This window comes from Glycine soja, chromosome 14 (genome assembly GCF_004193775.1).
Source record: "Glycine soja cultivar W05 chromosome 14, ASM419377v2, whole genome shotgun sequence".
NCBI classification, from domain to species: domain Eukaryota; kingdom Viridiplantae; phylum Streptophyta; class Magnoliopsida; order Fabales; family Fabaceae; genus Glycine; species Glycine soja.
The window spans coordinates 4,075,907-4,098,224 of NC_041015.1; the positions used below are offsets into that span (position 1 = coordinate 4,075,907).

Below are 22,318 nucleotides of genomic sequence, written 5' to 3' on the forward strand. Positions count from 1 at the left end.
GACTCTAGTTCGCAACAATTAATATAAACGTAACACATTATAGTTTTTTTTACAAGAACAGAATTAAGACATTTCATTCATGATACGAGAAGGGATATAATGAAAATCTTTGAGCCTAGCGTGATCTGTTGCTCTCCTTGCAAGCAAGTGTGCAAAAATATTTGCGTGTCTCTTTACAAAGTCCACTCCACAGTTTGGATTCTGCACTAGTATGTTTTTACACTCAGCAATAATATCTCCTATCTCTGTATCTTCTGTTGCAAAACTGTTAATTTTATCTTCTATGAGTAAGGTTGATATCTGTCATCCAAGTAAGAGCTTTGAGCAACCCCCACGCTTCTCCCTCAATAAGTAACACAGTATAGTTTTTGGCAGATATATGCATTTCTATATAGGGTTTATCATACACTCAAGGCAATATTAATACTATGGAAAAGTCCTTAGAAACACAGAACATGGGTATGTTTCATGTTACTTAATTTAAGTTATGAAAAATAAGAAGGAAATTTTTTAACATGTAAATTATTTATTATTCTTCAACTATTGATATATCTTATATAGAGAAAAGTGTTAAAGAGTAATTACTTTTTAAAATAAACTAGTTTATTGACCTGTGGGAACAATAATATGTCTTTATTGTGCACATATAAAAAATGTTTATAAGTATTATATATTAGGAAAAGATTATGTGAAATTTCTATTAAAATATATATAAAAAGAAAAACAAAATCAAGTTAATAATTTTTTATATTCTTAAAAAGTACATCTATAGAAAAATAGATCCATAAATCTTAATAAGTTTTTATATGGATAGTTTTTTATATGACTATAAATGTACTTTCATATAAAAATGTTTTTCCGAGTACAATACATTTTATCATTTAAGTATATTAATAAGGGTATATGTAAGATATTAATGTTTTTACTCTAATTTAAACACTATTCTTCATGCAAATACTAATGTATTTTCATGTAAAATATTCTTTCTATGCAGATAAAAAAATGTCCATGGCTTTAATCAAATTCTTTATTTTAATTTTCAAGTATGTAAAAAGAAGAAGAAGAAGAAAGAAATTTCATTTGCCAAAATGGGAGTCTGACGTGTAAATATATGATTGGATGACACACGTAGCAATAGAAAGTCCTCGAACAGAAAAACCAAGAAGGGTTTTTTCTTACCTGAGCAGATTCAGAGTGCAAAGTGTGAGAGAAAGACAATGCCGAAGTCTCAATTTCGAACCCCATTTCTGGTTTCTCTTCCCCTTTTGTTATTCATCTTCAACCTCACCCCTTCGCACGCACTCTATGGAGCATCCTCACCCGTGCTTCAACTCACTCCCTCTAACTTCAAGTCCAAGGTGAATCAAATTTATTTTTTTACCCCTTTCTCCATTACCTCATTTTGTGATCTCACTGTTTTTGCCATTTTTTCAAATGAGTGTTGCGTATAAACGTTAAATTTCGCATCTTTGCTCTTGAAATCCATCTGGGCATGTAAATGCCAAGTTTGATATTGTGGTTGTAGTTTTGGTGACTGATATCAAGGTTCTTCGCAGGTTCTGAATTCAAATGGAGTTGTTCTTGTTGAATTCTTTGCTCCATGGTGTGGACACTGTCAGGCTCTGACTCCTATATGGGAGAAGGCAGCTACTGTGTTGAAGGGTGTTGTTACTGTGGCAGCAATTGATGCTGATGCTCATCCGTCTTTGGCTCAGGTTGTCTATTGTTCATTTCTTCATTTAATGATGGCATTTTTATGTATAATGAAATGTTGATATCTGTTGAATGAGGACTATGCTGTATGTGTTCTTTGGTTCTTGCAATCAGCTTTTTCTGAATTAGGAAGATGCTTTATTATATGCTTAACTTTTGTGTGTAATACTGGAAATACCTTTTTGTGGATCAAGCATTATGCAAAACAAGGCTTTTTTATTCATAATCATTTGAGCTCTAGAAACTGTTTCAAATAATTGGAATATGATTAATTGGATCTAATCACCTCAGCCATTTTGGAATATCTACATGCAAGAATATTGTACGTGTAAAGTTTTCGTATCTAGCCCCCACTCTGTATGTAAAGCAACCGAAGAATATATTGCATGTACAAGATAGAATATCTCTTTGGACATTCTTTTTCTGTTTCTTCATAACATCTGCATATTTGCATGAGGTTCATTTACTCCTTGTAGGTGTTTTCAGTTATTGGCTGTTTTCTTCAATTGTCTTCATTAAAAACATTTAGATTTTCGCATGTGTTTGTGTGTGTAACTTTTTCTTGATTCCCTACTCTACAGGAATATGGAATTAGAGGATTTCCAACTATAAAAGTGTTTGCACCTGGAAAGCCACCTGTTGATTACCAAGGAGCAAGAGATGTCAAACCAATTGCTGAATTTGCACTTCAACAGGTTTGTTGGGATCTCATGAGGGATTTTTTTTTTTAACCTTTTTGCCCCAAACGTGGTGTAATATTTCTGATGTTTTATGAGTAGTGTTATTGCATGTGTGATGTTGGACTTTGGATAGAGTATAGATGTCCTCTTTTGTAACAAAACAATTGTATTTCTATGGAAACTTTAATGACTACAAAGTAAACGAGATTCTTATTAAAAATTTGAAAGGGAAATTCTTTTTACACACCACTTGGTAGTGTAGAAAATCTAAGCAGAGTGAGGATTTGGATGTATTGGGATTAGGGTTTGAGCATTGTGTGACTACTTGTAAATACAGTTCTATATAAATAATAATAAAAGAAATTCACTCACATTCAGTTGTGTTATAATTCATGGTTTATGTTTGATTAACTGATGTTTGATGTGTTGTTGCCCAATGGAAATTTTTTTTTATCAGAATAATAAATAAAAATCTAAATGAGCAGACTATCACATCGTAATTCACCAATTAATTTTTGTGATTTGTTACTCACTGCTAAGTCCTTCTCCCATGTTTCTAATATGCATTTAAAAAAAATAGTAAAATGTAATACCATTACTCCAAAATATTGCCTCCTTGTACATTCATTATCTGCATGTACAGGTAAAGGCTCTTTTGAAGGATCGGTTAAGTGGAAAAGCAACAGGAGGATCTAGTGACAAGACAGAAACCAGTTCTTCAGTAGAATTGAACTCTGGCAACTTTGATGAATTGGTGATCAAAAGCAAAGAACTCTGGATTGTGGAATTTTTCGCACCTTGGTAAGTTCTGCCTGTGTTCTAAAATCTAATTTTTTATATCATGATTACCTGACTGAACCTAAAGTATTCCTACTTCAGATTTGTAGCTCTAATAACATTCATTCTCTTTTATTTCCCAAAGGTGTGGACATTGTAAGAAATTAGCTCCTGAGTGGAAGAAAGCATCCAATAGTTTGAAAGGGAAGGTTAAACTGGGCCATGTTGACTGTGATGCTGAAAAGGTAATCTTATATGCCTAAATAGTTGATAAGAACTGATTAAAACTCCTTTGGTGGTGATCAAGATGGTCACGGAGTTTCTTAATTTATTTATTCTTACTTCTTGATAAGGAAGGGTAAGAGTGTAAGACTCTTAATTGCAGTCTCATTTTTTAATTTTTTTTATTATGCTTTTTTGTTTATATTATTCTGACAGGATATTTGTTATCAGTCTCTAATGAGCAGGTTCAAAGTTCAAGGATTCCCAACTATCTTGGTGTTTGGTGCTGATAAAGATAGTCCTATTCCTTATGAAGGCGCAAGAACTGCCTTGGCTATTGAATCATTTGCATTAGAGCAGCTGGAAACAAACGTTGCTCCTCCAGAAGTGACAGAGCTACACAGTCCAGTAAGCATTTTCTCCCCTACCTACTTTACTTGGTTGTGCATTGGTTTGAAAGAGAGGAATACAAGATAACGGATCTTGCTGATGAGAGTTCCCTAGGCGCACTGATTATATATTAAATGATTTCGATTATTCAAAAACAAAAGTATTAACTGATTTTTGTTTTTGAAACAATAAATGCTTTATTTTCTAATAAATACTTCCTATTTTGTTTCCTTAACCTGTGCCTTGCCTAAGATAATTAACATGAATCTTCTCTATAGGATGTTTTGGAAGAGAAATGTGGTTCTGCCGCAATCTGTTTTGTTGCCTTCCTTCCTGACATTTTAGATTCCAAGGCTGAGGGGAGAAACATATATCTTCAGCAGTTACTATCTGTTGCAGAGAAGTTTAAAAGGAGTCCATACAGGCAAGTAAAAAAGTACTTTTTGCTTAGATTCCACACCACACCTTAATATCACACTGCTAGTTAATGTCATCACATCTAAAAATTTTTATTCTATCAATGTTGCAAGTGCTTTATATATGTATATTTTAATTAGTGTTTGTTGACATATTCTTAATATTAATTGAATTTTTGTGTCGTGGACAGCTACGTCTGGGTAGCTGCAGGGAATCAGCCAGATCTTGAGAAGAATGTGGGTGTTGGAGGGTACGGTTATCCAGCTTTAGTGGCCCTTAACCTTAAGAAAGCTGTTTATGCTCCTCTCAAGAGTGCTTTTGAACTTGACCAGATTATGTAAGTCTGTTCTTCTAACTTTATGCTAAATGCTAAACACATTATTGAGATAAACAAATGCTTAAATATTACCTATTTATTTTCTTCAGAGAATTTGTGAAAGAAGCTGGACGTGGAGGCAAAGGGAATTTGCCCCTGCAAGGCACTCCAACCATTGTAAAGACAGAACCATGGGATGGAAAAGATGGAGAAATAATTGAGGAGGATGAATTTTCTCTTGAAGAACTAATGGGGGAAGATGCTTCAAGCAAGGATGAGCTATGATCAATTTATAAGGAATTTATACCAAATTAAAGTTTCAACCACCGATTTTTACGTTACAGGCAACTTGTTTCTCATGATTATTGTGATCACTATTCTGTTTTTCCATGTTCCAAGTTAAAAAACCAGTCTAGTGATGAGTGATCTTCTCTGAGGATTTTGATATATGTCATTCAGTGGGTACGTACTGATATATCTCCGGAAAATGTTAGCATGTTTTGGTATTTTCTTTTCCCTATCAATGAGCTTTCAGCTAACAGGTTCGACCCTCATAACAAAGGAACTTTTTGATCTACCTTTTGTATAAATCATTAGTTATTAATAAGTAGGGTGATGATGCCATTGTGACCTAAATCTCTAGTGGATTGTAGCCCCTTGACCAGGTGAAAAGTAGAAATTTCTGCAAATTGGATTGGATTGATTTTAAAGAGAAATTAGGATTAGTTTAAAATTTAAATTTGATCCAATCAAATTTAATTTAAAGTGATTTGGATTGAATTGTTTTGGATTGATTGGTAATATATAATAAGTGGTAAAACATGATACAAACATAATAAAAAAACAAGCAAAATGTTAAAATATTGCACCAATGTCATTATATATTTAATAGCAGAATAGATTTTCAAGTATATAGTAAAATAAATTTACAATTTGATAATGATATTTATATATTTTTATTCAAATAGTTATTAAAAAGTTATATTTAATTAAATATATATTTTTATAAATGTGTTTCATAATTAAGTTATAAATATTTAAGAAACAAAAATGTAAATGAGTTATATTAAAATTTATAAATAAAAATATATATACTTTTAAGTTCAATTTAGATGGATTTTTTTAAAAAAAACTAAATCTGAAATTTGATATAATAAGTAAAAAAAAAAAATATATTTTTTCAATTTTTGTTTGAGATTTTTCGGTTGGTTGAATTTTTTAGATTGAATTTTCAAATTTTATCGGATTATAAATAACTCTAAAAGGGATTCTCTTTGCATCCCTATTGGAAATATATTTAAATTTGAGAAGAAATATTAACTTTCGTAATTATTATATTATTTTATAACTTCTAATTAAATAATAATTTTTTAAAATTCATCATAGATTAAAGTTTTTTCATATAAATCATATATAAAATTTCATATTAATTTAAAATTATTTATTATCTCATTTATGTGGATTAAAATTCATAATATAATCATTCTAAAATATATTAAAATATAAATTATTTGATTATTTTTTCGTTTAACTTTGACAAAATTTGATATAAATAATCTTAATAAAATATAAATATATTTAATAGTTAAATCAATAAAAATTATCATTTATATCAAGTTATAAAATATTGTAATAATTATCAAAATTTGCATGATGTAATTTGAACATTCCTCTTTATATTTTGCGTGAGTTACATGTAGCTTTTAACTTTTAAGCTAAACCAAACATTTGTCTTTGATAAACCTCCATACCTAGGTTATGCTGTCTTCCTAAGTCTTGCAACACAAACTCGACATCTTATAGACCACTGGATTAAATTTAAATATAATCAACACATTATTTCTATTACATTGAAAGTCGATACATCCAATAGTGGCGTAACTGTCATGTAGGCAATTTGTACACTGCAACCAAATGTAACATTTATTACGTAATAGTGCGAATCACAAAACCTGAATGAAAAATGCTATTTCCAACATTTGTGCCACAATCGTTTATTTATCTGCTTCTAAAAATGGTCTCACTAAATCTGCCTTGTATTAGCAGCATTACAAGTATATATATATCGACCATTGAATTCATATCCGTGTTTCCTATTAATGAGCAACAATTAGGATGCTCTATAATGGAAACGAGGCACAACTCTGCACCAAACCCCTCCCCAGTTTTACTTTAAACGGAAAAAGGAAGGAAAAAAAAAGACTATCACTTCTTCAGCATAAGACTTTTGTCGACAAAATCTTTATGGGGAAGCCTCCTCAGTAAATTCATCAGCACGAATCTGCTTCAAATCTGTACTTTCTGCTAGCTGTAATATTTGGAGCAGCAGCTCAAACTCACATGATATATGCTTAGGTGATCGATCATCTCTGACTCTCAAACTCTAGTGTGTTCTTCGTGATTTATAAATTTATTAGGAAGTTAGATGAAAAATCTAAAAGCTCGGATTTTGTATCCTCCATAAACAATCTTTTCTTAAAGGTGAGTCTGTAAATATAGCTTTTATGAAATCTTCCACCTGCAGAAAAGGTCAACAATCAGACGTGTAAGAAACATAACAAGTGAGAATGCTTGTGAAGAAAAAGCTCATCAGATACAGTTCTAATACAATATTTTTAAAATTGCATAACATGAAGAAGACAGTAAAGGAAAAGATATCAGATCAGGGCATTTAAAATCATTTTTTATAGAACAAAACATACTGGTCAATCATATGTAATAATCCATTCAGTTATGTTTTCCTGTAGTAGCAATTTGATCCACATGAATATACAGTGAAATTCTGGGTGAAACAAATGGGATAAAGCTCCTCTAAAATGAGAATGTCTCTAAAGTAAGCAAGGGTGTATTCATCCTTTAATTTTATTAAGTTAAATTGAGTTTTACTTTAAATTAAATGAAGATAAGCTCTTTAGAGGAGCCTTGTCCAAACAAATTACAATGTTGTAAAGAATAATCGGAAAGAGAAAATCAGATTGAAGAATCTACATATATATTAAGTCATTTTAAGACACTGTCTAATTGAAGCTCTGACATAAAATAACAATCCAAGGGCAGTGTTTAAAAATAATTAACATAAATGAAGGAAAAAAAGATATTGTCCCAAGAAGCCAAGAAACAAAGTCGTCAATAATCAAATAATACCTCAGTTATTGTAAAGCCACAAGAGAGCAATTCTTTATTCTCCCAAGATGCTGTAATGGATTTTAAAGGCATATCTAATAATTCTGAGGCAAATGAAAGATGAAGAGGTTAGTTGTCATGGATGAGTCAATGATAATCCAACCAACATCTTTTAAAGAAATAATTTAGAAGATGCCACTGCATGCCTGATAGTTTACGGATTTTACGTAAGGATGGGATAAAATCTTCAAGAGACTCTGCAGAGAACTCATGCAAATTCTGTTCTCCAGGGGCCAAAGACTCAAATAATGACAACAGGTTTTCCAGCATTAAATAAATAAGTCTTTGTAGCTGAAAATATGAGAGGAATAATGCTTAAGACCAACTAATGAAATACAATGGTGCAACTACAAGCATCAATTAGTTGACTTACGGTATACATTCTACCTGTAAAGTCTCCTCTGCAGCTATGTCATCTAACAGAAGTATATCTCTGGCAATTCTTGAGAAAACTGACTCTAAGACTGTACACATGCTTCTCCTGTAAGTTGAAGGCAGCAAAAGCGGCTCCCATATGATATGTACTTTTTCCAGAATGAAAACAACCTAATCAATTACACTCAGTCATGTCATTTGTGAAACTAAAAATACATCAACTAATACTAGTAACCTATAAATCTTCCCCACCCTGTGGGTTGGATACAGAGAAAAAAGGAACAAAGGAAATAAGGCATAAAAAAATACGGGATAGCAAATGGTAATGTATTGTAGACATATTAGACAGACAAGAAAATTACCTGGTCTATGCTAAATTTAGCTGACTCAAATTGTTTCATCTGATGAGTATTCTGAAATCCATCAGCACCATCTATAGCCTATAAACATGGGCACATGTGGGAAAGTGCAGGTCAGTAAGGCAAATGTCAACTATTAGTAAGATATCGCTAGATGCTTCATGCATTTTAATAAAGAAATTACCTCCTTCAAATTATAAATAACAAGGTGAACTTGTCTCTGCAATATTTCTTCTGCCAACAGCTGAAACCTTGGAGCCAAATCAACAAACACAGCATGTTCCTTCATGGAACTTGGAAAGTCTGTTCGATACTGAGAAAAGAACATAATGCATGAGCCAAGAAAAAAAACTAACATAAAATAAACAAGGTTTACATTGTATGTTTTCCTTGACATTTTATTTGAGGAATTGACCCCAGTAATGTTTTAAGCAAATACAAAAACAAACAAACATTAAAATAAAATGGGTAAAGGATGACATCAGGAATTAAAAAAAAATTGGTTAAAACTTAAAGAATAGTAAATTATTTAAATATTGTGAGTTTACTTCATCCTCAATTATTCAAGTATGTATACCTCAAATGCAAACCCAAATATCTCCTGGGAGAGATAAAGACAGTCATTATGCAACAGAACGGCTACATGATTAATGCCATTGAGCTGCCTCTCTAGCTTCACAAATCAAAAACAGAAGTTATTACTATAAGCTGAAAGTATACACAGACAACAACTAACACCCAAATACAGAGGTAACCTTGACATATACAACAAGTTGACAACATCATAAAGAAGATAAATCCTCCATATGTATTGGATGTCATTTATAGTAGGTAATCTCAGCCAAAGATTGGGAAAGGTATTAAATATTAGCACAAAGGACATCACTCTAAAATTAATAATGATATTGACCATAAACTTGCATTACTTTATTAAATTCACCCCATAAAATCAATCCATAATGATAAAAATACTAAGAAGTAGGACCACTGCTTTACATGGACTAACCTTGACAGGGACAACTACTTCATAAAGTAGTATAGCATCTCTAGCTGTGTGATAAAATTCCAAAGCAACTCTTGTAGATGACAGGCAAACATCCTGGACAAATTTTCATTTGCAATGATCAGCTTCACTATTAATATTAAAATTCTTGTAGGTCAATAAACTGAAAATACTTAAATGGATGTTAATTAAATTAAGAGTACTAGTATGGTTCAATAATCAAACAATTATCATTACAGTATTAATAAAAGAAAAGAAAAACAAAGAGTGCACTTTGTCATCAACTGTCTAATCCCTACAATGAAAGATGACATCATTGCAGGTTAATAGATATGAGGTGAATAATATTGTTAGCGGGGCCCTAGTTTCGAGCTACTGGAAGAATACTATGAACCTCTGACTAAAGTTACTGGTTAGAGACTTTAAGCTGAAATCTAATTGTTATGATAATATTCCATCATCACCCTTAACTATATACAATTCACAGGTGCTTTCAGCGGGACCAATTCTAGATCCCTCTTCTAACTATTCTAAAACATGTTAGAACTAACTGGGGAGGCGGAGTTTATCATTTTGTATACTTTTCTTTCAATTTATCAGCTGTACAGCAATTGTTACAGTCAGGCCATAATGAGAATGATCTCTATAGGAAATAACTCGATCATGATAGACCTGGTAAAAACTAGCGTACATCTACTGATTGAAACAGTATATAGATAGTCCAGAGTTTTATTTCAAATAAAATATGCTGCATAGAGTCATTAGTAAAATATTTTCATTATTCTGGATGGTATACCTGCAGCGTCTGATGAACTAGCTCCATCAATTGTTTGGCTGCTTTGGATACTAGACACCTCTCTGATAAGAAAAGCAAATCTACCACATGGCTGGATGACTGGACAGAAGTTTCATCACTCTTCCAAACAGAACCATCCCTTGTATACTCCTGCAGCAACATTCTTCATAAATAATTACAGATCACAATAGCAAAAGAAGAATTTTCCCAGTCAGGAAACTCACTTGAGGAATTGAAAAGTCACATTCTAGAAGTAGGTTTCTAGCTTTAGCCAAGATCTCTGTCTTTTTCTTGAATGCAAAGTGAACCTCAACATTTTCAGCAAAATTGCTCAGCCTGTTATCTTTGTCATCTGATGCTGAAATGTACATAAGCTCTTTTAAAGCTGTCTCAAATTCAGATGAACATACAATGATCTTCTGAAAGTCAGGAAGTTTTGATGCATCTGTTGGGACAACCTGAAATCAGACATCTCAAGTGACTATCTGTAAATTATCAAATACGCACAGCACTTCCTCTCTGACACTAACTAACCACTAAATAATTGTTCTAGATCATAAGATAGACAAGATTTGGAATAATCTTACTTTTGTTGGTAGGGATGGTAGAAATCATATGCACTTGCATATTATAAGGCAACAACAGCTTTTGATCCAATATCAATTGAAATCAATGAAATGGTATTTTTATGGATACACATCCTTAGAGTTGTTAGAAAGCACAGAATGCATGGATATGGTCTTCGTTCAATCAAATTTCTAATGGCATAGGGCTGAAGAGCAAACCTTTGAAAGAAAGGTAGATATTATTAGCTCTGATATCCTTGGCCATGTCAACCGTCCAAAACACTGCATCCAAGAACTTTTCTGGAAGCAAATACTTCTGTAAATAAATTTGATAAACAGCAGAATCCCTGAATAGAGAAACTCCCCATCCAAATATTCAAACTGCAAAATGAAAATTAGATATTTAGAAATAACATAGCATTTAAATGACAATGCTTCCTAATTTATTTAAAAAAATCTCAACTAGAAAATTGAGAACTCTGTCCATGAATAAACCAATAACACAAGCAAGCAAGCAACACCCTCCCCCGCCAAAGGTGCAGGCGGGTGTCACTGTCATAAAATGGCAAAGCATGAGAAATACAATTGATTCTATGACCCTAACATATCATACTCACCTTACTATCTAGTGATGGAACTATCTTCAGTAGAGCCGATTCTTGATGCAATTCCTCAAGAAATGAAAGAGGTTGTCCATGATTTACAAAAGGAGTAATGACATACTTGATCATCAAATCAGCAACTTTAGCAAGCCCATACTCTAGAATACCAACTACCTAAAAAATGACATAAATTAGAGGAAGAACAAATAAATTCAACAGAGCTCATAAATTTCCAACCTTACAACAGCACAAGAGGAATAGAATAGAATGTTTGAAATAGAGAGCTTAAAATATAACGAATTCACTTACATCCATTGCCTCCACAACTGTGTGTAATTGAATCCCATTCACATTCTCAACTTCTAAATGATACTTGACTTCAACTTGATTCAAATCCCCATCAAATCGTACTGCCTTTTCCATAAACTTCATGAGGACCTCTTGAATCTACAAACCCAAATCGAATTCCTCTAAAAACAATCACAAACTCTAAAAATCACAAACTATACAACCACCATTACTATGGCACAAATCACATGAATTGATTATATTGTCAAATATATCAACAAGAATTTAATTCAAATAAAAAAATGCGTTAAGTGTCCCCTACACAGTTTATCATCACCATAGACATCATTATATGACTATTACTATCATCATTATGTTTAGTTGACAATATTCCAAGTAAAATAAACTTGGCTGAATTCAAACTTCATAAATGAATTCCTAGGCCAATGGTAACCACAGGGATACTGAGCATTTTGCTTCCATACAACTGAGTACGTGGCCTTTATTTGGGGGAAATATGGAAAGAACAGTAATGCACAGAGCAATGAAATCTTGTATTTGACTATTTGTTTATCGCACATTGTCCATGCAATTGAAATCACCACATACCAAAACCTATTTCAGTTTCACATTCTGAAAGGCTTCAATTCAATTGGCACACACACAAATACATTCACAGCACCAAATCCACCACGCATTAACACATAACTATAAACCTAATGCACCAAACGAAACCATAAAAAACAGCAACAAGAGAGCAGGGTAGTACCTCTTCAAAGCACTGAGACCACTCCTTCCTCAACAAGCCATACACCAAAGGCTCCCTATCATTCTCCTCACCAATCCTCAACGCCACCTTCAACTCCTTCAACCCTTGCGCCGCGAATTCGAACCTCCCACTCTTCAACGCTTCCCTCACACTCTCCAATCTCTGGTTCAGCGCCACAACGGTTCCAACCAATCCCAGCAGTTCCTTCTTCACTTTCAGTTCCTCCTTCTTTGCCTTCATCTCCGACACGATGTCGCGCACCTCGGCGTCGATAGGGCGGTCGGAGAGGAGACGGAGGATGGCGGTGACGTCGTCGGAGACCTCGCGCGTCTGCGAAACAGCGTCGTTGCAGAGGGAAAAGAGGCGCGCGAAATCCTCGCGGTGCGAGACGAGGTAGGACTGCACCTGAGAGCGGATTTGGAGGGAGTGCGACTCCAGGCGCTGGATCAGGAGACGGAGATCCGGCGCCGAGAGAGGGGAGTTAGGGTCCGAGAGATCCTGCGCCGAAAGAAGGTCGCGGACGTTGATCGAGTCGAAGAGAGACTCCATCGACGGCGATCGCGCGGTGGCGAAGACAGCGTAGGTTGCTAACGAGCGCTTGGAGTGTGTTTATGTGTGGGGTGTTCACGGTGGCGAGATGGGAACGTTTGGACTGGATGGACTTTTGGTTTTAGTGGAGCAGCATTTCAAGATAAGCCCAAAGTTTGTATTTAGTCTAGTAGTAATACATTTGGTACATAATATATCAACACATTAGTATTGAATAGTAAAACATTATACTACCTCATATTCAACTCCACCGTTACATTTTCCAAGTACAAACCAAACATGCACTTCATATTTTGATGCTTAACAAGTACTTAATTAATTGATATTGCTTCTTATCCCCTTGTATTTTTCCTTTCCTATATCACCATCTTCTGATTCAAGCTTCCATTCTGCCAATGTTGAGCTTACTTTTCAGGGACACACTGCATCACATGCTTCAAGTATTTTGTACGTGTTCAAGCATCTTATTTCATGCTAACATTCAGTGAAGTATAAAAGGCAATGTCATAAAATCAATGTGTGCACTTTTTTTCTCGTTCCTGTAATTTCGTTTTAGTCCTTTCAAATGTATTTATTTATTTTATTTTTATCCTTAAAGTATTTTAAATAATTTTTTTATTGTTCAAAACACTCAAAGCATCATTATTTAAAGTATTTTATTAATGAAAAAAATAAACATATTTTATAAGAAATAAAAAGATAAAAAAAAAGACTAAGTAGGATGAAGGAAAAATATATTTAAGTTTTTTTAATTTGTTTTAAAACACAAAATTACATTGGACTCCTTGACCGAACGCCCTAATTTCATTTGATGCTTTTATAGACTTGTAGTCTTCTTGATTCTTTTGTTATCTCTCTCAAATGATTTCCCTGTTGAATTTAAATGGCTTCTATTTTTCCCACCACGCCATGCTTCCAAAACCCCTTTCACAAAAAACCCCATCTTCCATTTCTCTCAAAGTTCGATGCTTTCGAGCTTCTGAACCCATCCCTCTTCCCTCTTCTTCTCCTTTAAGTTCCGTTCTCTCGTCACGTTCCCCCAAACGTGTCTCTCGCCTCTTGAGGTCCGAAGCTCAACACGCTCTAATGGATTACATGCATTCCACGCGTGGCTACACTTTCTCCGACGCCGAGTACATCAGCGAGAACTCACCACGTTTTATTGAATCATTGGTCTCAATGATTGACGACAAAGATGATGTTCTTCGGTCGTTGGAAAGATTCCTCAGGTACAACCCCATTAACGAGTTTGAACCATTTTTCGAGAGTTTGGGAATTGACCCTTCTGAGTTGTATTTGTTTCTTCCCCATGGTATGTTTTTCCTGGCTGATGATCATGTGCTGCTTCAAAATTTTCATGCTTTGTGTAACTATGGGGTGCCAAGGAATCGAATGGGGAAGTTTTTTAAAGAGGCAAAAGAGATTTTTGGGTATGCTAGTGGGGTGCTGTTGTCAAAGTTAGAAGCTTATGAGAATTTGGGTTTGAGGAAATCAACTGTTGTCAAGCTTGTTGTTTGTTGCCCTTTGCTTTTGGTTGGTGATGTGAATTTTGAATTTGTTTCCGTGCTTGATTGGTTGAAGAGAATTGGGATTGAGAGTGATTGGATGGTGAATTACTTGTCTTGTTCAAGGACATATAGTTGGAAAAGAATGCTTGATGCCATGCTGTTTCTTCATAAAGTGGGTTATTCCGAGGAACAAATGCACAATTTGTTTAGGGAAAATCCTAAGTTGTTGTTGGAGGGTTTTGGGAGGAAAGTGTACTTAGTTTTTGGTAGATTGCTTAAAGTTGGTGTTGAGATGAATGTGGTTTATTCTTATTTTGTAGAGTATCCCAATATCTTGTTGAATAAGTGTGCGAACGATATGTTGAGAGTGATTGACTTTTTGGGTGCTATTGGAATGGGAAAAGATGACATTACACACATTTTGTCTAAGTACATGCATCTCCTGATTACACGTTCCTTGAAAGGTCATAAAACTGTTTGTCAGGAGTTAAAAGTTGGAAAAGCTGATTTGTACCAAATCATAAAGGATGATCCATTGAAGCTAATTAGTTTGGCATCAAAACAGGAGCAGAAGGGCAATGGAAAGGTAGATAGTCATGACCCACGTAACTATTTGGAAAAGACAACTTTCTTGCTGAAATTGGGATACATTGAGAACTCTGAAGAGATGGCCAAAGCATTAAAAATGTTTCGAGGGAGAGGTGATCAATTACAAGAGAGGTTTGATTGCCTGGTAGAAGCTGGCTTGGACTATAACAGTGTGATTGAAATGATAAAACGAGCTCCTATGATTCTAAGCCAGAACAAAGCTGTAATTCAAAAGAAGATTGATTTCTTAAAAAATGTTTTAGATTACCCTCTAGAAGGTCTCGTGGGATTCCCAACATACTTTTGCCATGATTTGGACAAAATTGTTGAAAGACTTTCAATGTATGCATGGCTGAAGGAGAGGAATGCTGTAAATCCTACATTAACCCTGAGTACCATAATTGCATCCAATGATAAACGCTTTGTAAAGTACTTTGTGAATGTGCATCCTCAAGGTTCAGCCATCTGGAAGGGCTTAAAAAGATTATCAAATAAAGATAAGAACTAATAGCTCCATTTAAGGTATTCATTTTTTACCTTTGTTCAGTTTACTTCTTATACTCAGATCCTCCCATGTTTTCACACATTGTATTATCCTGTTTTTCTATCATGCATTTCTTTTCTTTGTTTCTTGACTTTAATCAAATGGTATCCTGCATGCAATCAATGCTTTTGATTTGGATTTTGTTAAAAACCTCATTACCTTGAAAAAAAATTGGCTTATGTTTTATGCTATGTTGTTGTGTTCATATTTTTGGGTGAGATAGATGTTACGTTTTGTTTTACTTCTGTTGCCATGTTCTATGTTATAATTTTGAATATTTTTAATAGATAATTTACTTATTAATCTCTTATTGTTATTTTAATTGATTAGAATCTTTCATATAACATGCTTCTATTTTAAGCCTCGAGGCTTGCCAAAATGTTCTTTTTGCTATTGTAAGATTTGTAATAATTGAAACAAATTAGGTCTATTTTATTGAATTTCCCTTTCAATCATTTGCCTCTAAACCTGATTGTAAACTGTATGCATACCACTTTATCAGTAATTTTGAAATACCATATTTTTATTATAAATTTCAACAATTGCACATGCAGACACATGGAACACTATGCACTTTTATATTAGGTTGGATTTGGAGCTTTAAATTCCAGAAAATTTGTTAACACCTTATCTGGCTGGTTTGTCATGCAGCGCTACCAATGAATGACCTGTGTTTTGACCTGGGGTCTTGCTACACCTGCATCATGTCCTACAACACTGATCTGAAAACACTGTCCATTGCTTGTAGGACTTAGGGAGCACTGGAAGTATGGACAGTTGGGATTTAACCAGAACAACACTGGAGGATAATCTGGATAACAACTGGATAATATGGCTTTTTTCAAGGAAAGACTACTCAGTTGACCTCTCTACAGTTTGGTTGATTTAGAGAAAACAAGAACCCCAAAGTCTGCAACAATGACAATCATAACTAGGAGATGGTGTTTAGAATTTTGGAGCTTCATCCAAATGGAAGTAACTTGTGTATTTGTCTTATCTATAGAATCAACTCTAGAACATGCTCCTTGCCTAGTTAGATGGGTGATTCCTCTGCTGGGATGGATTAAGATAAATGTTGATATCAGCTCTCTTAAATTTTGGTGTCAGTTTTTTATTCCTTGATGAGAATGTAAAACTAACTCTGAAATAGGAGATTCCCTTGGTACGTTGCCTGCTGGAGGACATGGTTTCTTTATGTTGTGAGGAAGAAAGGAAGAGCCCATCAAAAGAGGAAATTATGGGAATCCCAAGTGATCCTTTTGGAACTAAAACATCATACTTGCCTACAATATCTGATATGTAAAAGCAATGGAGAAAACATTCTGCAGATCATAATATCTGGTCAACAAGAGGTTAAGCTACTAGTGTTCTCAGGTTCGAACTAGCAAGAGTATGCTTACAAACACAGCTAATGTTGATGCTGAAGTTGCAATGAACGATGAGAAGGATATCATAAATAAAATTATCTTTAGTTAATATGAGATTTAGGTTTTTTCAAATATGTTGGAGCTATCTAGTTTTGGCAGTTTGTTCAAAGCATGAATATGGCTGACTTATGAAAGTGCGAAAATTGGCTTTATTAGTTTCATAGTTAGGTGTTAGTTGTACTAATTATTAAGTGATTGTGACTTTGAGGAAATGTTCATGTACCGTTTTGGTTTTTAAAGAACATTTACATTTCAAAAGCGATAGGTGCCCTAGAAATGGTGTCTAATTATTAAGATACTGATAATGATTAATAAAGAGTTAATATGGTGTTATCATTCAGCTTATTTGTGAAACGGGGTTTGGATGAATTTATTAATTTTAATAAATGGTAAATCGGTTTTTTTGGTGTATAATTGCAGTTGCACTAAGATTTGAACCCATGATCTCATTCATTCTATTTTAATTCCTCACCACTTGGCCTACCCTAGTGGGTTTATGGTAAATTGATTGATTAGGTTTAGATAATCTCTGAAAAGTGAATTTGGCAATGAAGTGGGTATTTGATTTTGGCCATAAATAACTGCAACCAAAGAAAAACCAGAAAATTCTCTCTTGGAATTTGACATTTCCAAACCATGGATAGATATTACAAACTATAGACCCAACATAATAGGACATACATATGGAGGACACCGAATCTAGTAAAGTGCCTAAAAAGTATAAATACTATATATATATTGTTCTAAACAAAACGACTTATTTCTAATTATCAGCACATTATATGGTGAATGTGCTGTATTGACATTTTTATATATGTACACATCGACATGCAGTCATTCATAGAAAGCCCAAATGGCACTTTATGGCGAATGTGCAGACATGAAGAGATAGCCGTACATAAATAAAATTTCACTAGTAGCTATTTGTTTATTGTAAGAATTGATATAAAACACGCAGCACCACGTACTTTGCAACGATACTATTTGTCATCTCAGTTGGATGAAAAGAGTCCCAAAACACATATTTGGAAGCATCAGTGCAACTGAACATTTGGCCCCTGCTGCATGCATAACCCATCTCAAACATTCCAGTAGCACAACATGCCACTGAGGTCGATTCAAATCCTGAAGAGAAAAAAAAATAATGAATTAGTGCACATCATGATTAATTTGTATAAAATATTAAGAGATGTGCACATTAACTAATTAGAAATTTTTTATATGAAATTTAAGATAATTATTTAAAAGTCAACAAATTTATTATACATGATATCTTACATGAGAATATAAAAAAAATTACATTGCCAATGCATATTTTATTTATTCATATATTATTGATTTTATCATTGTTATTTTTAAAGACAGAAGTAATATATAAAATCAAGAACGAAACAGTGGAAAATTGTAAGGGGGAATAGTGAATTTTATTTATTTATTTGGGAGGGTCCAAATTATCTGAAACAGAAAAGGGAGAAAGAGACAACGATATCTGAAAAACATATATGCATGGTTTAGGATAACATACCATAAAGTTGAGGTCTTTTTATGATGTTCAACATAATGTAATAAGGATTAGAAAACACCAATTTGAGTCCAGGGAGCTCTTGGTTTAGCTTAATGGTCAAATTCTTGAGCTTATCATTGAACTCCAATGCTATGTTATTGTATCTGGCAACACAGTCATTCCCACCAACAATATTTGTGGTTCTTTCAAGTGGCAAGCATCCCATGGGAGGTAACCCTCCTAGGGAAATCTTCCTAGCACCAAGACCATAGAGGCTCCTTATGAAGTTCTCAGCTATGCCAGCCAGAAAAATTTGGTACTGTTGGGGTGTGTATTGAGATGCTCTACCAGGCATGGTGTAGTAGTTCTCTAGGAAGTCATTTGTTCCAAGACTCATGAGGTGTAATGCTTCAGCTACGGTCTCCTTTGCTTTGCTTTCACCAAGATATGCACTCAAATTCTTTTGGTATCCCTTGTAGTACTCTAATTGCTTCCATAGTGGTATCACAGACTGCAACCAATATCATGGTTTGCATAATTATATCTTTGACAATGGACTCATAAGCTTCATTTTTAAATTTCAGATTTTAACAAAAAAAAAATAATGAAAAAAAATAAAGAGGAGAGACAACATATTAGTAATTATTTTTAGTTTTTCCTATTTGTTTGACGGAGAAGAGAAGAGAAACAGAGGAGAGGCAAAGAGGAAGTAGCAGTGCGGAGATAGCTGAAAAGATTGATAAAAAATTATGTGATGTAACCCTACATATGTACAATCTTGTATATCAAATTTAAATATATTCTTTTGAAAGTGACATTATTTTTTTAGATTAATTTTTCACAAAATTACTTTTTTATTAGAATTCATTCTTAAATTTAAATATTTTACATTAATTATATGTATTTAGTCGTAAACTTAATTATTATTATGTAAAATATATCTTCTTATCTTATAAGAGTGAAAACAAATATAATCAATAAGATTGAATTCAAATATTAAAGAGAGGTGTTTCATAAAAAAATTATATCATAAAAATTGTGATATATTTGGACGAGAGAAAAGAAAAAAAAATAGGTGATGATACTTTTTTAATTAAAAAAGAAGTAAAATAATAATAAAAAGAACAAAGTTGATCTCTAAAAAACTAAAAATTTATTTTTGTTTTAATTTAAATTTCAAAATTTTATCTATCTCTGTTTATTTTCCTTTGAAGCAAAACAAGGGGAAAAAAATAAGTAAGCCAAGGAAAAAAAATAGAGATATTATTGAAAAAGTAAAGCATGCATATATAGTTCCATTATATATATAGGTTGAAAAGGACATGAATTACCAGCACATCCGAGGTTGCATTATCATAACCAGTTGCTGCAGAAGCAAAAGTGACCCCACTTGCAAAATCTGAAATATTATACTTAGGATCCAAGTATGCTGGCACATAAGGTTTCAGACCAAAAGACTCAGATATAAAATCCGTCGGTATTCTCCCATTGCAAAACCTCCCAGTGGCTTTTCCACCTTCAAAGTCACGCCCATATGGCTGAAAATTGCTCCGTGCAATGGTGGGGATGAAGTTGTTGTTGCCGGCGTCGACAGAGGAGTCGCCGAAGACGATCACTGCTGAAACCTTGGCACTAGTCTCGGCCACTAGGGAGAGTAAAAGAAGAACCACAATGTGGGAGCATAGAAGTAGTGTTGTTGTTTTTCTTTGCCCTTCTTCCATTATTGTGTGAGGAGTGTGTGTGTTGTTGTTGTAGGGTGACTTTGGAGTGTGCTAGGGAAGTGAACTTGTGAGAAAATAAATATTGGTTAGGACTATTAATGGAACTTTGATCTTTTGGTGTTTGGGTGAAGAAGTTGTTGGAAACCATAATTGCCAAGACAAGATCACAGTTCTATGGATGGGACGAGCATTCAAGGTGGGGTAAATGGTTGTTCACATTTTTTTCTTTAACGTATATAAAAAAAAAATCACTTCTAAAATAAAGGTTAATTTAGTTGATAAAAAATATATTCTTCTCTCATAATAATATGAGTTCGATTTTCGTTATAAGAATTTTATTAATAAATAATTTATAAATATTTTTTAAACACTTCTTGAATCTTAAAACTTATCGTATTCTAATAAGTTATCAAGATTAATTCACTTAAATTTTTTTATTATAAATTGTTTTTATTTTTATTATTTTCTGGCCATTTAGAAAATTTATACAAGAAATTGAGAAAATAAAACTTTGTTAGAAAGTAAATTCTTAAAATAAATAAAAAACAGGCAAAAATAATACATAATATACATTTTATAATAGACATTAACAAATATATTGAGAAAAAAATAGTTAAATACCAACCAATCCTAAATATGACGCGTGTCATGTGAATGTCGACCCCTGAGAAAAGATGGACTTGTGCAATGTATATCATAAATTAAATCTTATAATAGGGGATTTTACGTGATGAATTCATGTGAGTGGAAAAATAAATACAAACATATTAAATGAGATCTTACAAATTTCTGCTAGACCCTACAATGTATTGATATTTCTCTCATGACACCATGTACAAGACTACGATTAATAACGTTCAATTCACACGAAAATGTCTTAAAATCCGCAAAGAATAGAACACAAATGCCAGCCTGCCGGGAGCTAGGGGATAATTGTACTACCTAAACTAGATGCACGAGGATGACCACCCAACGTACAAAATTTGCAAAGAGTTCACTTACATACACTATACATGTCACAATTTGTTAGAGCTAAAATTTTTGAAGATCTATATCGGGGCACAAGTAAATTATATATAAGTATTTATCCCAAAATTTTAATTAAAACACTATGTATTTATCTTTATATAGAGCAACTTGAAGGTTTCATAGTATCAGACCAAGAGCCTTTAGTGTGTTATTATTTGAAGTAAAACTTTTATGGTATATATGAAGCAAGCTCTAAAATAATGGTACAAAAATTTCGAGCTTTTTATGTTCTAACATAATTTTTAATTAGAAGACTTTCGGAAACCTCTACTTTTGTGAAAATCTATAAAAATGGTGAGTCCATGATCATACTAAAAATGAAGTCACTCGTTCTCAACAAACCATTGAGCAAATATTTGTCATAGAAGATCTTAGAGTATAATGAAAAAGATTCTTGGAATACAAAGTACTATATAGATCGTTTAAGAAGAATATTATGGATGTCGCAATGAGTATTATACATTTTTATGGTCCCGAACGTCCAACATTTAGCGTGATAAAACATTGCCTAAATCAAGAAATAATAGTTAATGCATGTCTTCAAAACTATCCCCCAAGGTCCAAGGAGAAGAGGATTAAACTGAATTATTTGTCATATATCAAAATTTATTAATTTTTTCTTTTCTTTTTGGTCATCCTTCTAGATTGTGTCACACCTTGTCAGAAAGAGGAGTCAAAATTTGGAGCTGACTCACCGTGCAAAACCATAAATAAGTTCGTGAGTTCAAGTTGTCCCACTTCCATTGCATGAACCGATCTTGTGGATTGATGAATTACATTCAACCAAATTCGTATATTAATAAATTTGAAGCATATATCATCCACCAACAAAATCTAGTAAAAGCAGTTCTTTTCGATTGGATGTCTTAACTACATATATATCTGGTAGTATATAGCTGCACGAGACCGCAATCACCACATTTTCATATCCTTCTATAAAACTTTCAGGTGACAACTGACGATTTTTTTCTTGTTAATTTTAAGGTCGTGAT

General features: G+C 33.4%; 4 protein-coding genes across 5 annotated transcripts; 2 read left to right on the top strand and 2 right to left on the bottom strand.

The window, feature by feature from the left end:
• Nucleotides 1-1,160: 1,160 nt before the first annotated feature.
• Nucleotides 1,161-5,092, top strand: LOC114385352 (protein disulfide isomerase-like 2-3). Its single transcript, XM_028345397.1, has 9 exons — nt 1,161-1,358; nt 1,557-1,715; nt 2,295-2,408; nt 3,037-3,194; nt 3,316-3,415; nt 3,624-3,800; nt 4,061-4,206; nt 4,390-4,536; nt 4,626-5,092. Exons 1-9 carry the CDS (start codon nt 1,218-1,220, stop codon nt 4,798-4,800), a joined length of 1,317 nt encoding a protein of 438 aa, XP_028201198.1. The 5' UTR covers nt 1,161-1,217; the 3' UTR covers nt 4,801-5,092.
• A 1,235-nt stretch (nt 5,093-6,327) lies between these two features.
• Nucleotides 6,328-13,189, bottom strand: LOC114384906 (centromere/kinetochore protein zw10 homolog). Of its 2 annotated transcripts, XM_028344738.1 has the most exons (14): nt 12,457-13,187; nt 11,709-11,846; nt 11,415-11,573; nt 11,017-11,178; nt 10,456-10,689; nt 10,232-10,381; nt 9,439-9,531; nt 9,010-9,105; nt 8,617-8,745; nt 8,436-8,513; nt 8,086-8,244; nt 7,845-7,989; nt 7,660-7,742; nt 6,328-7,033 (listed from the first exon to the last, which is right to left on the bottom strand). In XM_028344738.1, the coding sequence occupies exons 1-14, from the start codon at nt 13,003-13,005 to the stop codon at nt 6,950-6,952; spliced, it is 2,259 nt and encodes a 752-aa protein (XP_028200539.1). In that variant the 5' UTR covers nt 13,006-13,187; the 3' UTR covers nt 6,328-6,949. The 2 variants fall into 2 exon arrangements, 1 of the variants encoding a protein (XP_028200539.1); XR_003660813.1 differs by lacking the exon at nt 6,328-7,033 and having other exon boundaries at nt 8,072-8,244; nt 12,457-13,189.
• A 654-nt stretch (nt 13,190-13,843) lies between these two features.
• On the top strand, nt 13,844-17,121 carry LOC114383672 (transcription termination factor MTEF18, mitochondrial). Its single transcript, XM_028343397.1, has 2 exons — nt 13,844-15,623; nt 16,297-17,121. Exon 1 carries the CDS (start codon nt 13,867-13,869, stop codon nt 15,607-15,609), a length of 1,743 nt encoding a protein of 580 aa, XP_028199198.1. The 5' UTR covers nt 13,844-13,866; the 3' UTR covers nt 15,610-15,623; nt 16,297-17,121.
• A 545-nt stretch (nt 17,122-17,666) lies between these two features.
• Nucleotides 17,667-20,368, bottom strand: LOC114383339 (GDSL esterase/lipase At2g04570-like). Its single transcript, XM_028342996.1, has 3 exons — nt 19,908-20,368; nt 18,598-19,087; nt 17,667-18,197 (listed from the first exon to the last, which is right to left on the bottom strand). The coding sequence occupies exons 1-3, from the start codon at nt 20,295-20,297 to the stop codon at nt 18,001-18,003; spliced, it is 1,077 nt and encodes a 358-aa protein (XP_028198797.1). The 5' UTR covers nt 20,298-20,368; the 3' UTR covers nt 17,667-18,000.
• Between the last annotated feature and the right edge of the window lie 1,950 nt (nt 20,369-22,318).